This window comes from Gopherus evgoodei, chromosome 7 (genome assembly GCF_007399415.2).
Source record: "Gopherus evgoodei ecotype Sinaloan lineage chromosome 7, rGopEvg1_v1.p, whole genome shotgun sequence".
Lineage (NCBI taxonomy): Eukaryota > Metazoa > Chordata > Testudines > Testudinidae > Gopherus > Gopherus evgoodei.
In genome coordinates, this window is record NC_044328.1 from 66,903,999 (window position 1) to 66,921,586 (window position 17,588).

General features: G+C 53.1%; 1 protein-coding gene across 4 annotated transcripts in view; it reads right to left on the reverse strand.

Annotated features, from left to right (window-relative positions):
* Positions 1-329: 329 nt before the first annotated feature.
* VCL (vinculin) overlaps positions 330-17,588 on the reverse strand; it is a 115,740-nt gene continuing 98,481 nt past the window's right edge. For all 4 annotated transcript variants that reach the window (XM_030571341.1, XM_030571340.1, XM_030571343.1 and 1 more), the window contains 3 exons: positions 17,143-17,346; positions 16,162-16,266; positions 330-567 (listed from right to left, as the gene is read on the reverse strand). In XM_030571341.1, the coding sequence (XP_030427201.1) occupies positions 421-567; positions 16,162-16,266; positions 17,143-17,346 (456 nt within the window). In that variant the 3' untranslated portion in view covers positions 330-420. The remainder of the gene's footprint in view (positions 568-16,161; positions 16,267-17,142; positions 17,347-17,588) is intronic.

Below are 17,588 nucleotides of genomic sequence, written 5' to 3' on the forward strand. Positions count from 1 at the left end.
GTCATTAAAACAGTTAGCCTTTTCAGTGTCATTGATTGTCCCTACCAAATAACTAAGAAACACTGTTAAGTGTTCCAGACTGCCAATTCAAGCTTGAGTAAAGTCCACGTGTCATACCACCATATGGAAACTACTGGAATATACAGTGCATAAATGAGAAGTGTATCTCTGGGATTACAGAATTCATGAAAAGAGAATCTTCAAAAGTGAAAAGAATAAAAATTGTCAATGTGTTGGAAGCAATTTTGAGATGCTTTCCGAAGATGTTTAAATGCATATTTTTATAATTAATGCCCTTAGAATGGGGCATTAGCATAAGCTAATTTTAAGATCATGTTTACAGCACATTTTGCTGTTAAATTCTCTTCTGCTTCAAAAAGGCTTTTTATATTACAGAAGATAATGTTAGTTGGCAGTTGTTTACTGATACCAAGGAGTCTTTCTAACCCAGCGAAGAGTGAATCCAGCATCTGTTCTAATCTTAATAGACGCTGCTTCTGCTTCTCTCACAGTCTCCTTTACAGATTGCATAAGGTTCTGGGCATTGTGAACCAACATCTCAGTAGCCTGCAGACAAAGGAAAGGTGTTATTCTTTCAAGTTCTTAAATACGCATAGAGGTAGAACAGTGTTCACATAGATGAGCAATTGTTTAACTCAGAAACATAAATCCCACCCTGCCTGGGGACTTACAACAGGAACACGATGTTACATCATTCTTGCTAATTTACGTTTCATGATAGTCAACTGTAAAAAAAAACCTTTTCCATAATTTGGAAAAAGAAGCAAGTGATTCTCTCGTTCACAATTAGAGGTTACACACCTTATGCTGTAACTGGAGTTCTCTCAGACATGTCCCTTTATGGGTGCTCCACTTCAAGTATGCCTGTGCCCTGCAACTTTGACAGGAGATTTTTGGTAGCGGTGCCTATTCAGCCTGTGCATGCACTGCACATATACTTGTGCCCCGCACCACGGTTACATAGGGCTATGTGGATGTACCACCCTCAGTTCCTTCTCTACCGAAGCAGAGGGAAAGGAGGATGGGTAAAAGACGGTTACTCACCTTTGTAACTGTTGTTCTTCGAGATATGTTGCTCATATCCATTCCAGTTAGGTATGCGCGCACCGCGTGCACGTTCATCAGAGATTTTTACCCTAGCAACGCTCGGTGGGCCGGCAGGGCGCCCTCTGGAGTGGCGCCGCTATGGCACCTGATATATACCCCTGCCGGCCCATCCGCTTCTCAGTTCCTTCTTGCCGGCTACTCCGACAGTGGGGAAGGAGGGCGGGTGTGGAATGGATATGAGCAACACATCTTGAAGAACAACAGTCTTTTCTTCTTCGAGTGCTTGCTCATATCCATTCCAGTTAGGTGATTCCCAAGACTTAACTAGGCGGTGGGGTCGGAGCGAGACGTTGTGGAATGTAAGATGGCATCGTCTCTGGATTGTTGGACCAATGCATAGTGCGATGCAAAGGTGTGGATGGAAGACCAGGTGGCCGTGCGGCAGATTTCCTGTATGGGATCATGAGCCAAGAACGCGGCAGATGAGGCTTGAGCCCAAGCAGAGTGGGCGGTGAGATGGCCAGTCGCGACGTGAGCCAAGTCATAGCATGCCTGAATACAGGATGTCACCCAAGATGCAATCCGTTGGGAAGAGATTGCCATGCCCTTCATATGTTCTGCTACCGCTACAAATAGCTGAGGTGAATGCTGAAGGGTCTGGTCCTCTCAATGTAAAAAGCGAGAGCCCTGCGGACATCCAGAGTATGCAGCTGCTGTTCCCGTCGCGATGAGTGCAGCTTTGGGAAAAAGACTGGCAGGAAGATGTCCTGATTAACGTGAAAGGCAGAGACGACCTTAGGGATGAACGCCAGGTGTGGTCGCAGCTGTACCTTGTCCTTATGGAACACCGTATACGGAGGATCCACAGTCAAAGATCGAAGTTCTGAGATTCGCCTAGCCGAGGTGACAGCGACTAGGAACGCTGTCTTCCAGGACAGGTACAGCAGCGAGCATGTGGCTAAAGGCTCAAAGGGGGGCCCCCCATGAGCCTGGTTATGGGTTCAGGTCCCAGGTAGGGGTTGGGCGTTTGACCTGGGGATAGAGTTGCTCCAAGCCCTTGAGGAATCTGGAAACGATAGGATGGGAAAAAACGGAACTGCCAGCCTCCCCAGGATGGAAGGTGGAAATAGCTGCAAGATGCACTCTTAGAGAAGAGATCGCTAGACCTTGCTCTTTGAGAGACCATAAATAGTCCAAGATAGTGGGGACTAATACAGACTGCAGAGAAAGGTCCTGCTGGGCGCACCAGTGACAGAAGCGCTTCCATTTAGCGAGGTATGTTGAACGCGTGGAGGGCTTTCTGCTTCCCAGTAGCACCTGTTGCACTGTGGCGGAACAACGCAACTCCGATTGGCTCAACCAGCCAGCAGCCATGCAGTCAGACGAAGGGACTGCAGGTCCGGGTGGTGCAGCCTGCCGAAGTCCTGCGTGATCAGGTCTCGGCAGAGTGGCAGGAGAATCAGGTCTGAGAGACAGGTCAAGCAGCATGGTGTACCAATGTTGCCTCGGCCAAACCAGAACGATCAAGATAAGGTGGGCTTTGTCCCTGCGGAGTTTGAGAAGAACTTGGTGGACGAGAGGAAACGGTGGAAAGGCATAATAGAGGTGGCCCGTCCACGGGATGAGGAACGCGTCCGACAGGAAGTCCGGGGAGCAACCTTGTAGGGAGCAGAACACCTGGCATTTCCTGTTCTCCCGAGAGGCAAAGAGGTCTATGTGGGGAAAGCCCCTCCTCCAGAAAACTGAATGGAGAATGTCCAGACGGATGGACCAGTCGTGCGCCAGGAGGGACCTGCTCAGGTGATCTGCGAGCATGTTCCGGACTCCTGGAAGGAAGGAGGCTATTAGGTCTATGGAGTGGGCTATGCAGAAGTCCCACAGTTGGATCGCTTCCTGACACAAGGGGAAGGACTGTGTCCCTCCCCGTTTGTTTATATAATACATGGCTGTTGTGTTGTCTGTGAATACTGCAACACAACAGCCCTGCAGATGGCGCTGGAACGCTTGGCATGCCAGCCAGACCGCTCTCAGCTCCCGGACATTGATGTGTAACATCAACTCCTGGGACGACCAAAGGTCTTGGGTACGCAGGCGCCCTAGGTGAGCACCCCAGCCCAGAGAGGGTGTTTTAGGGACGTGGAGGGCTGGGGATGATGGAACGACAGGCCTGCACACACCTGAGACGACGTTCGCCACCAGTCAAGGTAGCCGAGAACGCTCGGCGGAACTGTCAGAATGATGTCTATGGCGTCTCTGCCTGGCCGATAGACGGAGGCAAGCCAGATTTGGAGAGGACGCATTCGCAGCCTGGCGTGCTTTGTGACGAATGTGCATGCAGCCATGTGACCGAGGAGACCAAGGCAAGTGCGAGCAGAGGTTGTTGGAAAACTCTGAAGACTTTGAAAAAGAGAGACTATGGCCTGAAACCGGTGGGGGGGGGGGCGGGGAAACTGGCCGTCGCCAGGCTGGAGTCCAGCATTGCCCCGATAAATTCTATTCTCTGTGTAGGCACCAGAGTTGACTTGTCCAGATTGAGGATCAGGCCTAGACGCATAAACAGGTCCTTGATAATGGTCACATGGCTGATGACTTGTGCCTTGGAGGCCCCTCGGATAAGCCAGTCGTCAAGGTAAGGGAAAACGTGTATTCGACAACGGCGTAGGGAAGCGGCGCCGACCGCCATGCACTTCGTGAAGACACGAGGGGCCGAGGAGAGGCCAAAGGGGAGGACAGTAAACTGGTAGTGTCGATGATTTACCACAAAGCGCAGATACCGCCTGTGCGGGGGATAAATTGCAATGTGGAAATATGCATCCTGCATGACGAGAGCGGCGTACCAATCTCCGGGATCCAGGGAAGGAATAATCGTTCCCAGGGATACCATGCGGAACTTGAACCTTTTGATGAATTTGTTCAGTCCTCGCAGGTCCAGATTAGGCCGGAGGCCCCCTTTCGCCTTGGGAATTGGAAAATATCGGGAATAAAAACCTTGCCCCTTAACTCCTCCAGTACCTCCTCTATAGCTCCGATTGAGAGGAGCCTGCGGACCTCCTGGATGAGGAGTTGCTCGTGAGAGGGGTCCCTGAAGAGGAACGAGGAGGGGGGGGAAGAAGGGGGTGAAACAAACTGAAGATGGTATCCAAGTTCCACCGTACGTAGGACCCGACGATTTGACGTCAACTGGGACCACGCAGGAAGGAACGGGGAAAGGCGGTTGTAGAACTGAAAGGGATCCGGGGAGGCAATTGGTACACTGCTCTCGGGCGCACCCTCAAAAGTTTGATTTGGGTCCCGGTGTTGGTTTGGTGGGACCGGAATTGTTACCCCCTTGAGGTCCAGACTGACGTCTGCGATTGGTACAACCTCATCTTCTGGCAAAGTCTTGCCTTGGCCGAGGCGGGAGGTAAGGACGCTGAGGTTGGGAACGGAAGGACCGTCTTTGAGTCTGCGGTGTATGCATTCCCAACGAGTGCATAATTACACGGTTGTCCTTCAGACTCTGCAGTCTGGGGTCCGTCTTTTGGGAGAACAAGCCTTGTCCATCGAACTGCAAGTCTTGTATGGTGTGTTGCAACTCAGGTGGCAGGCCGGACACTTACAACCATGATATATGGCACATGGCTATGCCAGAGGCGTCCGTTCTAGCTGCTGAATCAGCGGCATCTAGCAAGGCTTGTAAGGAGGTCCTCACGACCCTCTTCCCCTCCTCCAGGAGTGCTGCAAATTCCTGGCGGGAATCCTGCGGAACCAACTCGGCAAACTTCCCGACCGCCTCCCAGATATTGTAATTGTATCTACCTAGGAGGGCTTGTTGGTTCGCTACTTGGAGTTGGAGGCCTCCTGCAGAATAGATTTTCCATCCAAACAAATCCATGCACTGGGCCTCCCTGGATTTAGGTGCAGGGGCTTGTTGGCTGTGGCGCTCCTGTTCGTTGACGGACTGTACCACCAATGAACAGGGAGCAGAGTGCACATAGAGGTACTCATACCCCTGGGAAGGCACCATGTATTTCCATTCAACCCCCTTGGCTGTAGGTGGGATGGAAGCCGGGGATTGCCAGATAGTGTCTGCTCTAGCGTGGATCGAACGAATGAAGGGGAGAGCCACTCTGGTGGGTGTCTCTGCGGACAAGATGCTAATGACCGGGTCCTCCACCTCTGGAACCTCCTCTACCAGCAGGTTGATATTCTGGGCGACACGCCGCAGAAGGTCCTGTGTGACCGGAGGTCAATCAGAGGTGGCCCCAATGCTGACGTGCCCGCTACCGCCTCATCCGGGGAAGAGGAGGATGACAGCCCCGGGAGGAGTGGGTCCTACACTGACGCCTGGTCTGGGGGGGACCTCTGTCTCCGGAAGATCATGCGGGTCCGGAGCGTGTGCACTGGTTTCCTCCGTGCCAGCGGGGGGAGGTCGGCTGACGGTGGCCTCGGGCACATGGTGCTCTGAGTGACCGGAGCATGATGGGCCAGTCAGTTCACCTTGGGTTTGATGATATGCCCAAGGCGTCCAAAAGGACCACTGGTGAGGTCCGTGGTCCGGGCCATGGGCATGCGTATCCAAATCCCCATAGGAGGCACTGTCCTCATGGGAGGAGATGGATGGATGATGCGAAGGCCACGGAGGAGCTGAAGTCGATTGGACTAGGTCTCTGCGTCCATTGGACTCCTGTCTGCGTGGTACCGGCGAACGGTACTGAGAGTTGTAGCGGTGCCGGGGTGGGACCGGGACCTGTGACCAGCACGGTGCCGAGAGGTCAACCGGTACCTCACATCTCCATGCTGAGATCGGCTGCGAGAGGTACCGCGGTGCCGGGATCTGGACCGGTGCCGAGAGTACCGTGATGGAGACCGGGATCTTGAGTGGTGCCGCGAGTACGACCGGTACTGGGATGGAGAGCGGTACCAGGACTGCGAGCGGCGCCGGGAGCGGGAGCAATGGCGGGACCGAGAGCGTCCATGGGACCTGGATCGGGACCGGCGGCGTTCCGCAGTGCCTAGCAAAGATGGCCTCATCATGGCGGGCTTGCCCAGTGACTGAACAACCCGCACCGGCGGTGCCAGGGGTTGGGGCAGCTCAGGCTCTGTCAGAGCAATCAGTTCCCAAGCCATAGAGAAAGTCTCTGGCGTCGAGGGCACGACGTGCTCGACCACAGCGTGCGCTGGGGAGCTGGCAGGCACCGGAATCGACAGCTCCTGAGAGACCGGAATCAATGGTGCGGAGGCAAGCGGTGCCGCGGTAGTTGACGGTGCCAGGCGGTCCGCCTTGGATGTACACTCTGACTGTGGCGTACATACAGGTGCCGCAGGAGCCTTGTGCCTCTTGCTCCTCTGGGAGAGGGATCGGTGCCGGCCAGAGGGTTGAGACAGTGAAGGCTGGTGCCAAGGAGCCTTTACTGGAACCGTGCGTTCCGGTGCGGAGGAAGCACTCGTCCCCAGTGCTGGAGTCGGTGCCGAGGATGGAGGAGTTAGAGCTGCCTCCATCAAAAGTTGCTTGAGGCGAATGTCCCGCTCTTTCTTCGTCCGGGGCTTGAAAGCCTTGCAGATTTGGCACTTGTCTGCAACGTGGGATGCGCCCAAACACTTTAAACAGGAGTCATGCGGGTCTCCTGTGGGCATCAGCCGATGACCGGCCGCGCAGGGTTTGAAGCCCGGTGAACCGGGCATGGGCCCCGGTACCGGGGGAGGAGAAGGGGCTAGCCCCCGATCCCCTCTAACTATATGCACAACTACTATAAAACTACTACTATAAAAGTTAACTAGAACTATAGAGAACGAACTATGTACACAATTACTATACAAACGAGCGAAGAGCTAGGGAGGTGGAGATCAGCTAAGCTGCGCTCCACTGTTCCAACGACTGACATGGGTGGTAAGAAGGAACTGAGGAGCGGATGGGCCGGCAGGGGTATATATCAGGCGCCATAGCGGCGCCACTCCAGAGGGTGCCCTGCCGGCCTATCAAGTGTTGCTAGGGTAAAAATCTCCAACGAACGTGCACGCGGCGCATGCACACCTAACTGGAATGGATATGAGCAAGCACTCGAAGAAGAACAGAGCATTCACAGGGACACGCATCTCAAAGAACTCCAGTTACTGCAAAGAAGTAACCTCTCTTCTGTGGGTGCTCAACTTCAGGTGTCTCCAAAGGTGTCCTAAGAAGATGGGAGGTTCAGACCGGAGTCCACCAGAAAAAAGAACGGACCTGCCTACAAGCAGCATCTGATCTAGCTCTGGGCACCATGGCATAAATGTTTAGAAAACATATGAACAGAAGACCAACTTGCCATTCTACAGATCTCTGCAATTCGTACATCCTTAAGTAAGGCTATAAACATAGATTGTGCTCTTGTCGGACATATCACTCTCAATGTGGGCTGAACAAATCTTAATACAACCGGAGATCCTCTTTCGTAACCTGTTTTGAAACTGCCGAAAAGACGGTTACTCACCTTTGTAACTGTTGTTCTTCAAGATGTGTTGCTCATTTCCATTCCAGGTAGGTGTATGCGCCGCGCATGCACGTCTGCCGGAAACTTTTTACCCTAGCAACTCCAGTGGGCCGGCAGCTCGCCCCCTAGAGTGGCGCCAGTATGGCACCAGATATATACCCTTGCCAGCCCGCCCGCTCCTCAGTTCCTTCTTGCCGGCTACTCCGACAGTGGGGAAGGAGGGCAGGTGTGGAATGGATATGAGCAACACATCTCGAAGAACAACAGTTACAAAGGTGAGTAACGGTCTTTTCTTCTTTGAGTGATTGCTCATATCCATTCCAGGTAGGTGATTCCCAAGCCTTACCTAGGCGGTGGGGTCGGAGTGAGAAGTCGCGGCCTGGAGCACTGCAGAACCAAAGGCCGCATCATCTCTGGACTGCTGGACCAGGGCGTAATGGGAAGCGAATGTATGGACCGATGACCAGGTCGCTGCCCTACAGATCTCTTGTATTGGCACGCGGGCGAGGAAAACCAGCGATAATGCCTGTGCTCTGGTGGAGTGAGCAGTCATACGGCCCATCGGAACTTGGGCCAGATCGTAGCAGGTCCTGATGCAGGAGGTAACCCATGAAGATAACCTTTGGGAGTAAATCTGCAGCCCCTTGACCCGGTCCGCTACTGCCACAAATAACTGAGGGGACTTGCGGAAGGGTTTGGTCCTGTCCACATAAAATGCTAGTGCCCGTCGGACATCTAGCGAGTGGAGCTGCTGCTCCCTGCGGGACGAATGGGGCTTGGGGAAGAAGACTGGGAGGAAAATCTCTTGGTTCACATGGAAAGCTGAGACCACCTTGGGAAGAAAGGCAGGGTGAGGCCTCAGCTGTACCTTGTCCCTATAGAAGACGGTATACGGTGGGTCCACCGTGAGGGCCCTCAGCTCTGACACTCATCTAGCTGAGGTAATGGCCACAAGGAAGGCGGTCTTCCACGAGAGGTAGAGCAGGGAGCAAGTAGCTAATGGTTCGAATGGAGGGCCCATGAGCCGAGTCAGGACCAGGTTGAGGTCCCATGAAGGGGCCGGAGGGCGAATTTGTGGATAAAGCCACTCTAGCCCCTTCAGGAATCTCGCCACCATAGGGTGAGAGAAGACAGAACATCCGTCCACTCCAGGATGAAACGCGGAGATGGCGGCTAGGTGGACTCGGAGGGACGACAATGCCAGACCCTGGGTGTTAAGGGACCAGATGTAGTCCAAAAGAGTGGTGACGGGAGTCTCCATAGGGCGAAGAGCTTTCTCTGAACACCAGCAAGAGAAACGCTTCCACTTAGCTGTGTAAGTCGCTCTGGTGGAAGGCTTTCTGCTGCCCATGAGAACCTCGCGAACCGGGGTGGAACATCGCAACTCGGAGTCTGTCAACCACGCAGGAGCCATGCCGTAAGGTGTAGAGACGGAAGGTCTGGGTGACAGAGCCTGCCGTGGTCCTGAGTGATCAGGTCCCGATGAAGGGGCAGGGTAACTGGGCTGGCTACTGAGAGGTCCAGCAACATGGGGTACCAGTGCTGTCTGGCCCATGCTGGAGCTATGAGAATCACCCGGGCTCTGTCTCTGCGCACCTTGATGAGAACTCTGTGAATCAGCGGAATGGGTGGGAAAGCATAACACAGGTGGGCTGTCCATGGGATCAGGAATGCATCCGCTATAGACCCTGACTCCCGACCCTGGAAGGAGCAGAATGTTCGACACTTCCTGTTCACCCTGGACGTGAAGAGGTCCATCCGGGGACGACCCCATCTCTGGAAGAGTGAGAGGGCGACGTCCGGACGGAGGGACCACTCGTGCGAACGGAAGGACCTGCTCAGCCGATCCGCTAGGGTGTTCCGCACTCCCGGGAGATAGGAGGCGGAAAGGTGAATCGAATGGGCTATGCAAAACTCCCAGAGACATATTGCCTCGAGACAGAGGGGAGAGGACCTGGTGCCGCCCTACTTGTTGATGTAAAACATGGTCGTCGTGTTGTCGGTGAACACCGCGACACAACAACCTTGAAGGAGATGGACAAACGCTTGACAAGCAAGGCGGACCGCTCTCAACTCTCGTACATTGATATGGAGGTTGATCTCTTGTGGTGTCCACAAGCCCTGAGTTCTCTGGGTGCCGCAGTGAGCCCCCCAGCCCAGATCGGAGGCGTCCGTGGTCAGGGATGCCGAAGGTTGGGGCGGATGGAACTGGAGCCCCGCACAGACTACGGATTGGTCCAGCCACCAGCGAAGAGAGTCCAGCACCCTCTGAGGGACGGTGACGACCGTGTCCAACAACTGTCTGGCCGGCCGATACTGCGCAATGAGCCATGATTGAAGAGGTCTCATGCGGAGTCGGGCATATGCCGTTACAAACGTGCAGGCTGCCATGTGGCCTAGGAGGGCCAGACATGTTCGTATTGAGGTCAGCGGGGCCGCTTGCAACCGTAGAATGATATCCGACAACGACTGGAACCTGGGCAAGGGTAACAAGGCCCTGGCCAGGGCAGAGTCTAGAACGGCCCCGATAAACTCTATCCGCTGCGTGGGGAGTAGAGTAGACTTGTCCACATTGATTACGAGGCCCAAGGCCGCAAAGAGGGTGCTGATCCTGGCGACATGGTCGCGGACATGCAGTTCCGACGTGCCTCGGATCAGCCAGTCGTCCAAGTAGGGGAACACGTGGATGCGGCAGCGTTGAAGGTGTGCGACGACGACTGCCATGCATTTTGTAAACACTCTTGGGGCCGTAGAGAGGCCAAACGGAAGGACCGCAAATTGGTAATGTTGGCGGTCGGCCACAAAACGGAGGAAACGCCTGTGTTGGGGGGCAATAGAGATGTGAAAGTAGGCGTCCTGCATATCGAGGGCGGCGTACCAGTCTCCGGGATCCAGGGATGGGATGATGGTTCCAAGGGATACCATGCAGAACTTCAACTTCATGATATACTTTGTTGAGTTCCCGCAGGTCGAGGATGGGCCTGAGGCCGCCCTTGGATTTGGGGATTAGAAAGTAATGGGAATAAAACCCCTTGCCCTTCTCGTTTTCCGGAACCGCCTCTATGGCTCCCTTGGCAAGGAGCGCGTGCACTTCCTGACGGAGGAATTGCTTGTGAGAGGGGTCCCTGAAGAGGGACAGGGACGGGGATGGTGGATAGGAGGGTGGGGGCGAAGAAAACTGCAGGCGATAACCGGCCTGCACCGTACGCAAGACCCAACGGTCTGACATTATTTGGGTCCACGCCGGGAGGAAAAAGGAAAGGTGGTTGGAAAACTGCGGGGAAGGATCCGGAGGGGAAACTGGTACTGCGCCCTCGGGCGCACATTCAAAATGAAGGCTTAGGCCCTGGAGGGACCTTGGTGGAGCCTTGGTTCTGCCCCGTTTGCCCACCAGACTGCCTGCGGCGGTTGTTTCTGCCTCGGCGCCTCGAAGGGTCCTGCCGCGGGCGGAACTGAGAGTATGGCGGCCGCTGCTGCTGCTGGTTTTGCTGCCTGAATGGCCTGCGTTGTGTCGCCGGCGTATGCATGCCCAGCGACCTTATTATGACCCTGTTATCTTTAAGATCTTTCAGTCTAGGGTCTGTTTTATCCGAAAACAGGCCCTGGCCTTCGAAGGGGAGGTCCTGGATTGTGTGCTGGAGCTCCGGCGGAAGGCCAGAGACCTGCAGCCAAGAGATCCGGCGCATCGTGAGCCCCGAAGCTAGGGTCCGAGCGGCCGAGTCGGCAGCATCAAGGGAGGCCTGTAGCGATGTTCTTGCTACTTTCTTGCCCTCGTCCAGGATGGTGGAAAATTCCTGGCATGCATCCTGGGGCAAGAGCTCCGCAAACTTCCCCGCCGCTACCCAGGAATTGAAGGAGTAGCGACTGAGGAGGGCCTGTTGGTTCGATACCCGGAGCTGCAGCGCCCCCGCTGAATAGACCTTGCGGCCCAGGAGGTCCATCCGCCTCGCCTCCTTCGACTTGGGCGCTGGGGCCTCTTGCCCGTGGCGCTCCCTATCGTTCACTGACTGGACCACCAACGAGCAGGGGGTCGGGTGAACATATAAATATTCATAGCCCTTTGAGGGGGCCATGTACTTTCGCTCCACCCCTCGAGCGGTCGGAGGGATGGAGGCCGATGACTGCCAGATGTTAGTGGCATTAGTCTGTATCGTTTTTATGAAGGGTAGGGCCACTCTGGTGGGCGCATCAGCTGAAAGGATGGTCACCACCGGGTCCTCAATTTCCGACACCTCCTCCGCCTGCAAGTTCAGGTTCTGTGCCACTCGGCGGAGGTGGTCTTGGTGTGCCCTCAAATCCAGTGGGGGGGGACTGGAGGACGAGGTACCCGCCACTGCCTCATCCGGAGACGAGGACGAGGAGACCCCCGGCAACAAAGTGTCCACGGGGAGTTCCGTGAGGGGCTGCACCTCCGTTTCTGCAGGGAGCTCTGGGTCCCGGTGAGTACCGTCTGTTTCCGGGGAGTGAGGGGGTCTAGACACCGTCGCCTCCGGTGGTCTGTGCTCCGCCACAGGGCAGGGGGTAATGTGTTGCGGACCCTGGGCCTGAGAGTATGCCCATGGGGTCCAAAACCCTCACTGTGGAGGCCCTCGTTCTTGTGGTGGAGGGTCTTGGAACAGGGCCACGTGTCTGTCCTGTGCCATGGCATAGGCACTGTCAGTGTGGGAGGAGACTGACGGCTCCCTAGAAGGCCAGGGGAGCGCTGAGCTTGGTTGGTATGCAGCTCTATGCGCCATGACTGACGCTCCCCTCGGTGCCGAGGCTCGGTGCCGCGACCCACATCGGTACTGGGATCGGGACTGAGAACGGCGTGATGATCTGTGCTGAGATCCCGACCGGGATCGGGAGCGATGTCGGTGCCAGGAGCGGGACTGCAACCTTCTGAGAACATGGTGCGGGGACGGCAGCGGAGACCGGGACCTACCACCAGCACGGTGCCAGGAGGTCGACCGGGTTCGGGACCTGCCACCAGTTCGGTGCCGGGAGGTCGACCGTGGGGCCGAACGCCGAGGTGAACAGCTCCTGGAGTCTCGGTGCCGGCAGTGAGATGAGCCCGACCAGGACCGTGCGGATGGTGATCGGTGCCGCGAGTACGACCGGTACCGTCTGGGCGACCGGTGCCGGGACTCCGAGCGGTGCTCCGAGCGTGAGCGTTCGCGCCTCCGGGGTGATCGGTGCCGGGACTCGGGAGACAGCGCTCGAAACATTGGCTTACCCCTGGAAGTTATGCGTCCCGGGGGTGCCGGCTGAGGCTGAGATGGCTCCGTCAGTGCAATTAAGTCCTGAGCCGAGGCGAAAGTCTCCGGTGTCGACGGGACCCTTAGCTCGACCCCTGATCTTATGGGGGAGCTAGGTGGGGCTGGACTCGACGGACCTTTCGGGCCCGGAGTCAACAGCAGTCCTGCAGGCGGTGCCGCGGCTAAGGTAGGTGCCGGGCGGTCCACTCGGGCCTGCCTTGATGGTGTCGCAGACGCCGAGGAACGTAGATCTGCTCCCGGTGCCGGAGATGGTCGGTGCCGGGGAGTCTTGCCGGTGCCGGCGCGGTCCGGTGCCGGAGTAGAACTGGCTGACTGCGCCGCCGGTGCCGGAGACAGAGCCGCTTCCATAAGGAGAGCACGGAGTCTTTGGTCTCTCTCCTTTTTAGTGCGAGGGTTAAAAGCCTTGCAAATGCGGCACTTGTCGTTAATGTGCAATTCCCCTAGGCACTTAAGGCACGCGTCTTGGGGATCGCTCGTGGGCATTGGCTTCTTGCACGCCGAGCACTGCTTGAAACCCGGCGAGCCAGGCATGGGCCCGGTGCCGGGTGCCGGGGAGGGCAACGGCCCACATGCAGGCAACGTTAGATAACTATTTACAAGATTCTAACTAACTATTTCTATACTAAAAGACTATCTACTACTTAACTAAGAATTATTTACAAGTCAAACGACAAACAGGAACAGGAGAGCTAGGGACGTGGAGGTCAGCAAGCCGCACTCCACAGTTCCAGCAACCGACATGGCGGTAAGAAGGAACTGAGGAGCGGGCGGGCCGGCAAGGGTATATATTTGGTGCCATACTGGCGCCACTCTAGGGGGCGACCTGCCGGCCCACTGGAGTTGCTAGGGTAAAAAGTTTCCGGCAGACGTGCACGCACGGCGCGTACACCTACCTGGAATGGATATGAGCAATCACTCGAAGAAGAACCCTTGTTTCTGTCTGCAATGGATACAAATAGTTTAGGAGATCTTCTAAATGGTTTGGAGCTGGGTGACAACATAGAAACTCTGGTTCCATGGCAGGGACATAATATTTTTCCCTCTGCCCTCTTGCAGGTAGGTAGTGCTGTAGCTGGTGTTTGTCAAACAGTCTTAGCAGGCTCCATAAGCGCTTCAGTGCCCGGAATGGCAAGCCTCATAGATGTCAAAGTTTGCAAGATATCCAGGAGTTTATGGTGGGACACCTGAAACACCTCAAAGAGAATCTGCAGCATGCCCACAATTCGCTTAAATCAGTTCTTGGAACTGCCTGTAGTCATCTGCCATAGGAAGAGGTGGAGGCATCACAGCTTCATCAGGTGATGAGGAAGAAATATTAGAAGAGTCATCTCCTTATCCCTCCCTTGCTTCGAATAGGAGGTTGAGGAGAATGGGCCCTTTCCTGCTCCCTCCTGTGGTGTGAAAATTTCTTTGTAAACTGTTAAGAGAACGCCCACAGGACCCAGTGAGGCCATGGATGGGTGTCACTTGAGGTTTATTCTCCTGTATTACATCAGTGGAGGAGGGACAACGATGTGTCCTGGAATACACTGGGGAACCCTACACTGATATCTAAGTCAGAAATATCCTCTTCCATATACTCCAACATGGGGAAAGGGGTGGAGGGGCAGAGGCATAGCTGTCCGGCTTGCAAAGATGATGAGGGCAAGTATGGTACTCCAGGCGTTGGTGACCTAGAGAGAGTCTCGATGCTGACAACTCCCCACCCCCCTCCGCTTATTAAGAGATGAGGCGCTGACTCCCAAGATAACAGCAGATCTTCAGGGTACCTAAATTCTTTTAGTCCTGATGGTATAAAAGATAGGGTTGAGCAAGAATCTGTGGAAGACAGATTTCTGGTGATGAAGCTGGAGTACCAAACATTTGGCATAGGAGTAAGTCAACTCAGATTCCACTGGTACCACAGGTAGCTGAACGGTCTTTGTCCGGTACTCAGTGCTGCTCAGGGACAGGCTCAGAACTTTTTTCACCAGTGTCTCTGCCGCTCTGGGTACAGGTACCTGAATTCAGTACTGTGTCTGTCTTAGACAACTGCCTCCTATTCACCTCTGAGGTACCAGCATCACTCAGAGCCTGAATAGAAGTCCCCTTGGGACCAGAGGTCTCTGTAGTCGTCATTTCCGTTGGTGATGAAGATTTTCTTGTAAAAGCAGCAAAGAATCCTGTGGCACCTTATAGACTAACAGACGTTTTGGAGCATGAGCTTTCGTGGGTGAATACCCACTTCTTCAGATGCATGTGGTCGAAATATCCAGGGGCAGGTATATATATGCTAGCAAGCAAGCTAGAGATAACGAGGTCAGTTCAATCAGGGAGGATGAGGCCCTGTTCTAGCAGTTGAGGTGTGAAAACCAAGAGAGGAGAAACTGGTTCTGTAGTTGGCACAGAACCAGTTTCTCCTCTCTTGGTTTTCACACCTCAACTGCTAGAACAGGGCCTCATCCTCCCTGATTGAACTGACCTCGTTATCTCTAGCTTGCTTGCTAGCATATATATACCTGCCCCTGGATATTTCGACCACATGCATCTGAAGAAGTGGGTATTCACCCACGAAAGCTCATGCTCCAAAACGTCTGTTAGTCTATAAGGTGCCACAGGATTCTTTGCTGCTTTTACAGATCCAGACTAACACAGCTACCCCTCTGATACTTGACACCATGGAAGATTTTCTTGGTGATTTACTCTTTACTGCCTTCTGCTTCAAGGCAGATCTTGAGGCTACTCATAGAAGAACAGCACGCTGGCTCCTGTTCTTCACAGCCTACCTTTTGAAAAGCTGAGTGAAAGCTAATGTCTGAACACAAGCTGAATAACTCACTATTCCTAACACATCCATCTACCAAACGAAGGTTTCAGAGAACCTACAGGAATTCTAGATCAAAAATGTAACTAAGTATACCCAGAGCCATTGAAGGTAGCTGCAGAAGTCAAAGTTTCACAAAACTATGATGAAATTGCTGGTTAATGAAGCAGGGAGAGCTGAAACTAAAAATGTTTTAAATGATTGCCCACTTTAGCTACAGTATTCTTAAACTAGTATTCATTGTAAACCACCAGAGGGCACTAATGAATAATTTCTTATGCCAAAAAACAGCTCTACCTTTTTATTTTAGACTGTGGATTGTTTTAAAACAAGAGACAAAGTCAGGTTAGAAGCAAATTAAGTCTTCTCCATGAGACAGAGGAATGTACTATTGTTAACTGCAGAATATATACCAAGGTGTATTAAAATTAACACTTTTACTGGACACTGGGTCAGATTTACTAACTCTCAGTATCTGGGACACATCTGATTGTATAAAGGACACACAACTGATCGCCCTCTCCCCACCCCACATCAGGTAGCAAGAAGGAGTTTATATTACAATCAGTTACGCAGCTCTTACCTGTTCTGACTCTTCATCACTGATGTTCGTCCTACCCAACATAGTAGCTTTAACAGTGGAGAGAATTTTGAGTTGTGTGCTGATGGTTGGGATTCGCTCACAGACCTAAGAAGTCGGGAAGGTGCATCATTTTAATTTTTAAACTTGAACCAAATGATATTTCATTTTTAAAGTAAAACTAAGATTTTGCTTAACTCTACAGCAGTTTCTCTTTGCTTATGGCTAAGGTACAAGCATACAATGTACATGTAAACTTCAAGGGTGATGTCCCTAAAGCCATGTTTACAAGCTGGGTTGGAAATCTACAGCGCTCCAGCATGCTGTGCACTAACGCACCATATGGACCCTGCTGCTACACACTAAAAGTTCCCTAGAACACATTGATGTACTGGGGTTTGAAACAGAACAACGTCAAAGTGCACTCAGGAACTTTTAGCAAGCATCAGCAGGAACCATGTGGACAGTTAGTGCCCAGCACGCTGGAGTGCTATAGATTTACATTCCCATTCCTTCCTGATAAGTTTGAGTGACCATTCTAGCAGTGTGGATCTTCGCTAAAGCAGAATTCACTTTTCCTTTGCCCCAAACAGTCTGTTTCATCAGGAATGGAGGATGAGATTTGGGGCTGTATTGGTTTATGCTATTGCCAATACCCTCTGACTTGATAAGGTTGACTGTGTGGATGGCCAAGGTGATACAGACATTGCTAGACTGGTCTCTTGACATTCATGGATTTTTCAAAGTGTTTCTTACAGGACACTGATATATCTTCTCCCATCTGAATAAAAAGGACCTGATCTTGCAAAGTGGGAGTTGAAGAAAATCAACATTTCCATACTTGGGCCTCAAGACTCACAAAAGCGGGGATAGGGAGCCAAGGGGATCCAGAGGTGACTCTCCAGCCGTGAGCCATACTGAAAGAGCAGGACACAGAAAGGAAAGTGATATGTGCATGGTTTTAAAGTTAGCCCAAGTTATTACCTGCAAGAGGTTTGTTCTAATGCGCTTGTCAGTGCACTGCTTTGCCACCTCCTTGGCCAATCGAGTCACTTCATCCGATGCTTTAGCAATATCCTTGGCACACTGAATAAGGGCGCGCTTGTTTCCACTGACACCTCTCACTAGGCGGGACATCTCTGCCATCAGCAGGGCCATTCGCTTTGCAGCAGCAATTATATCATTACCCTGCAGGGAACAAATATAACAATGAATGTTAGACACAAAAGGTTAGACCTGAACTGTAATCCACGCTCACTAGCAAACCCTTTCATTAAGTCAAGGAAGAAAGAACAATTCAAGTCTATTGAAAAAGATTCTTCATAAGGAGCACTGAAGATTTGTACAAATGTTTAGGAAATACTTTCCCCTCCAACACTCAATGACAACATTTCAAAACTGAAAAGGAAAAAAAAATGGTGACCAAAGTG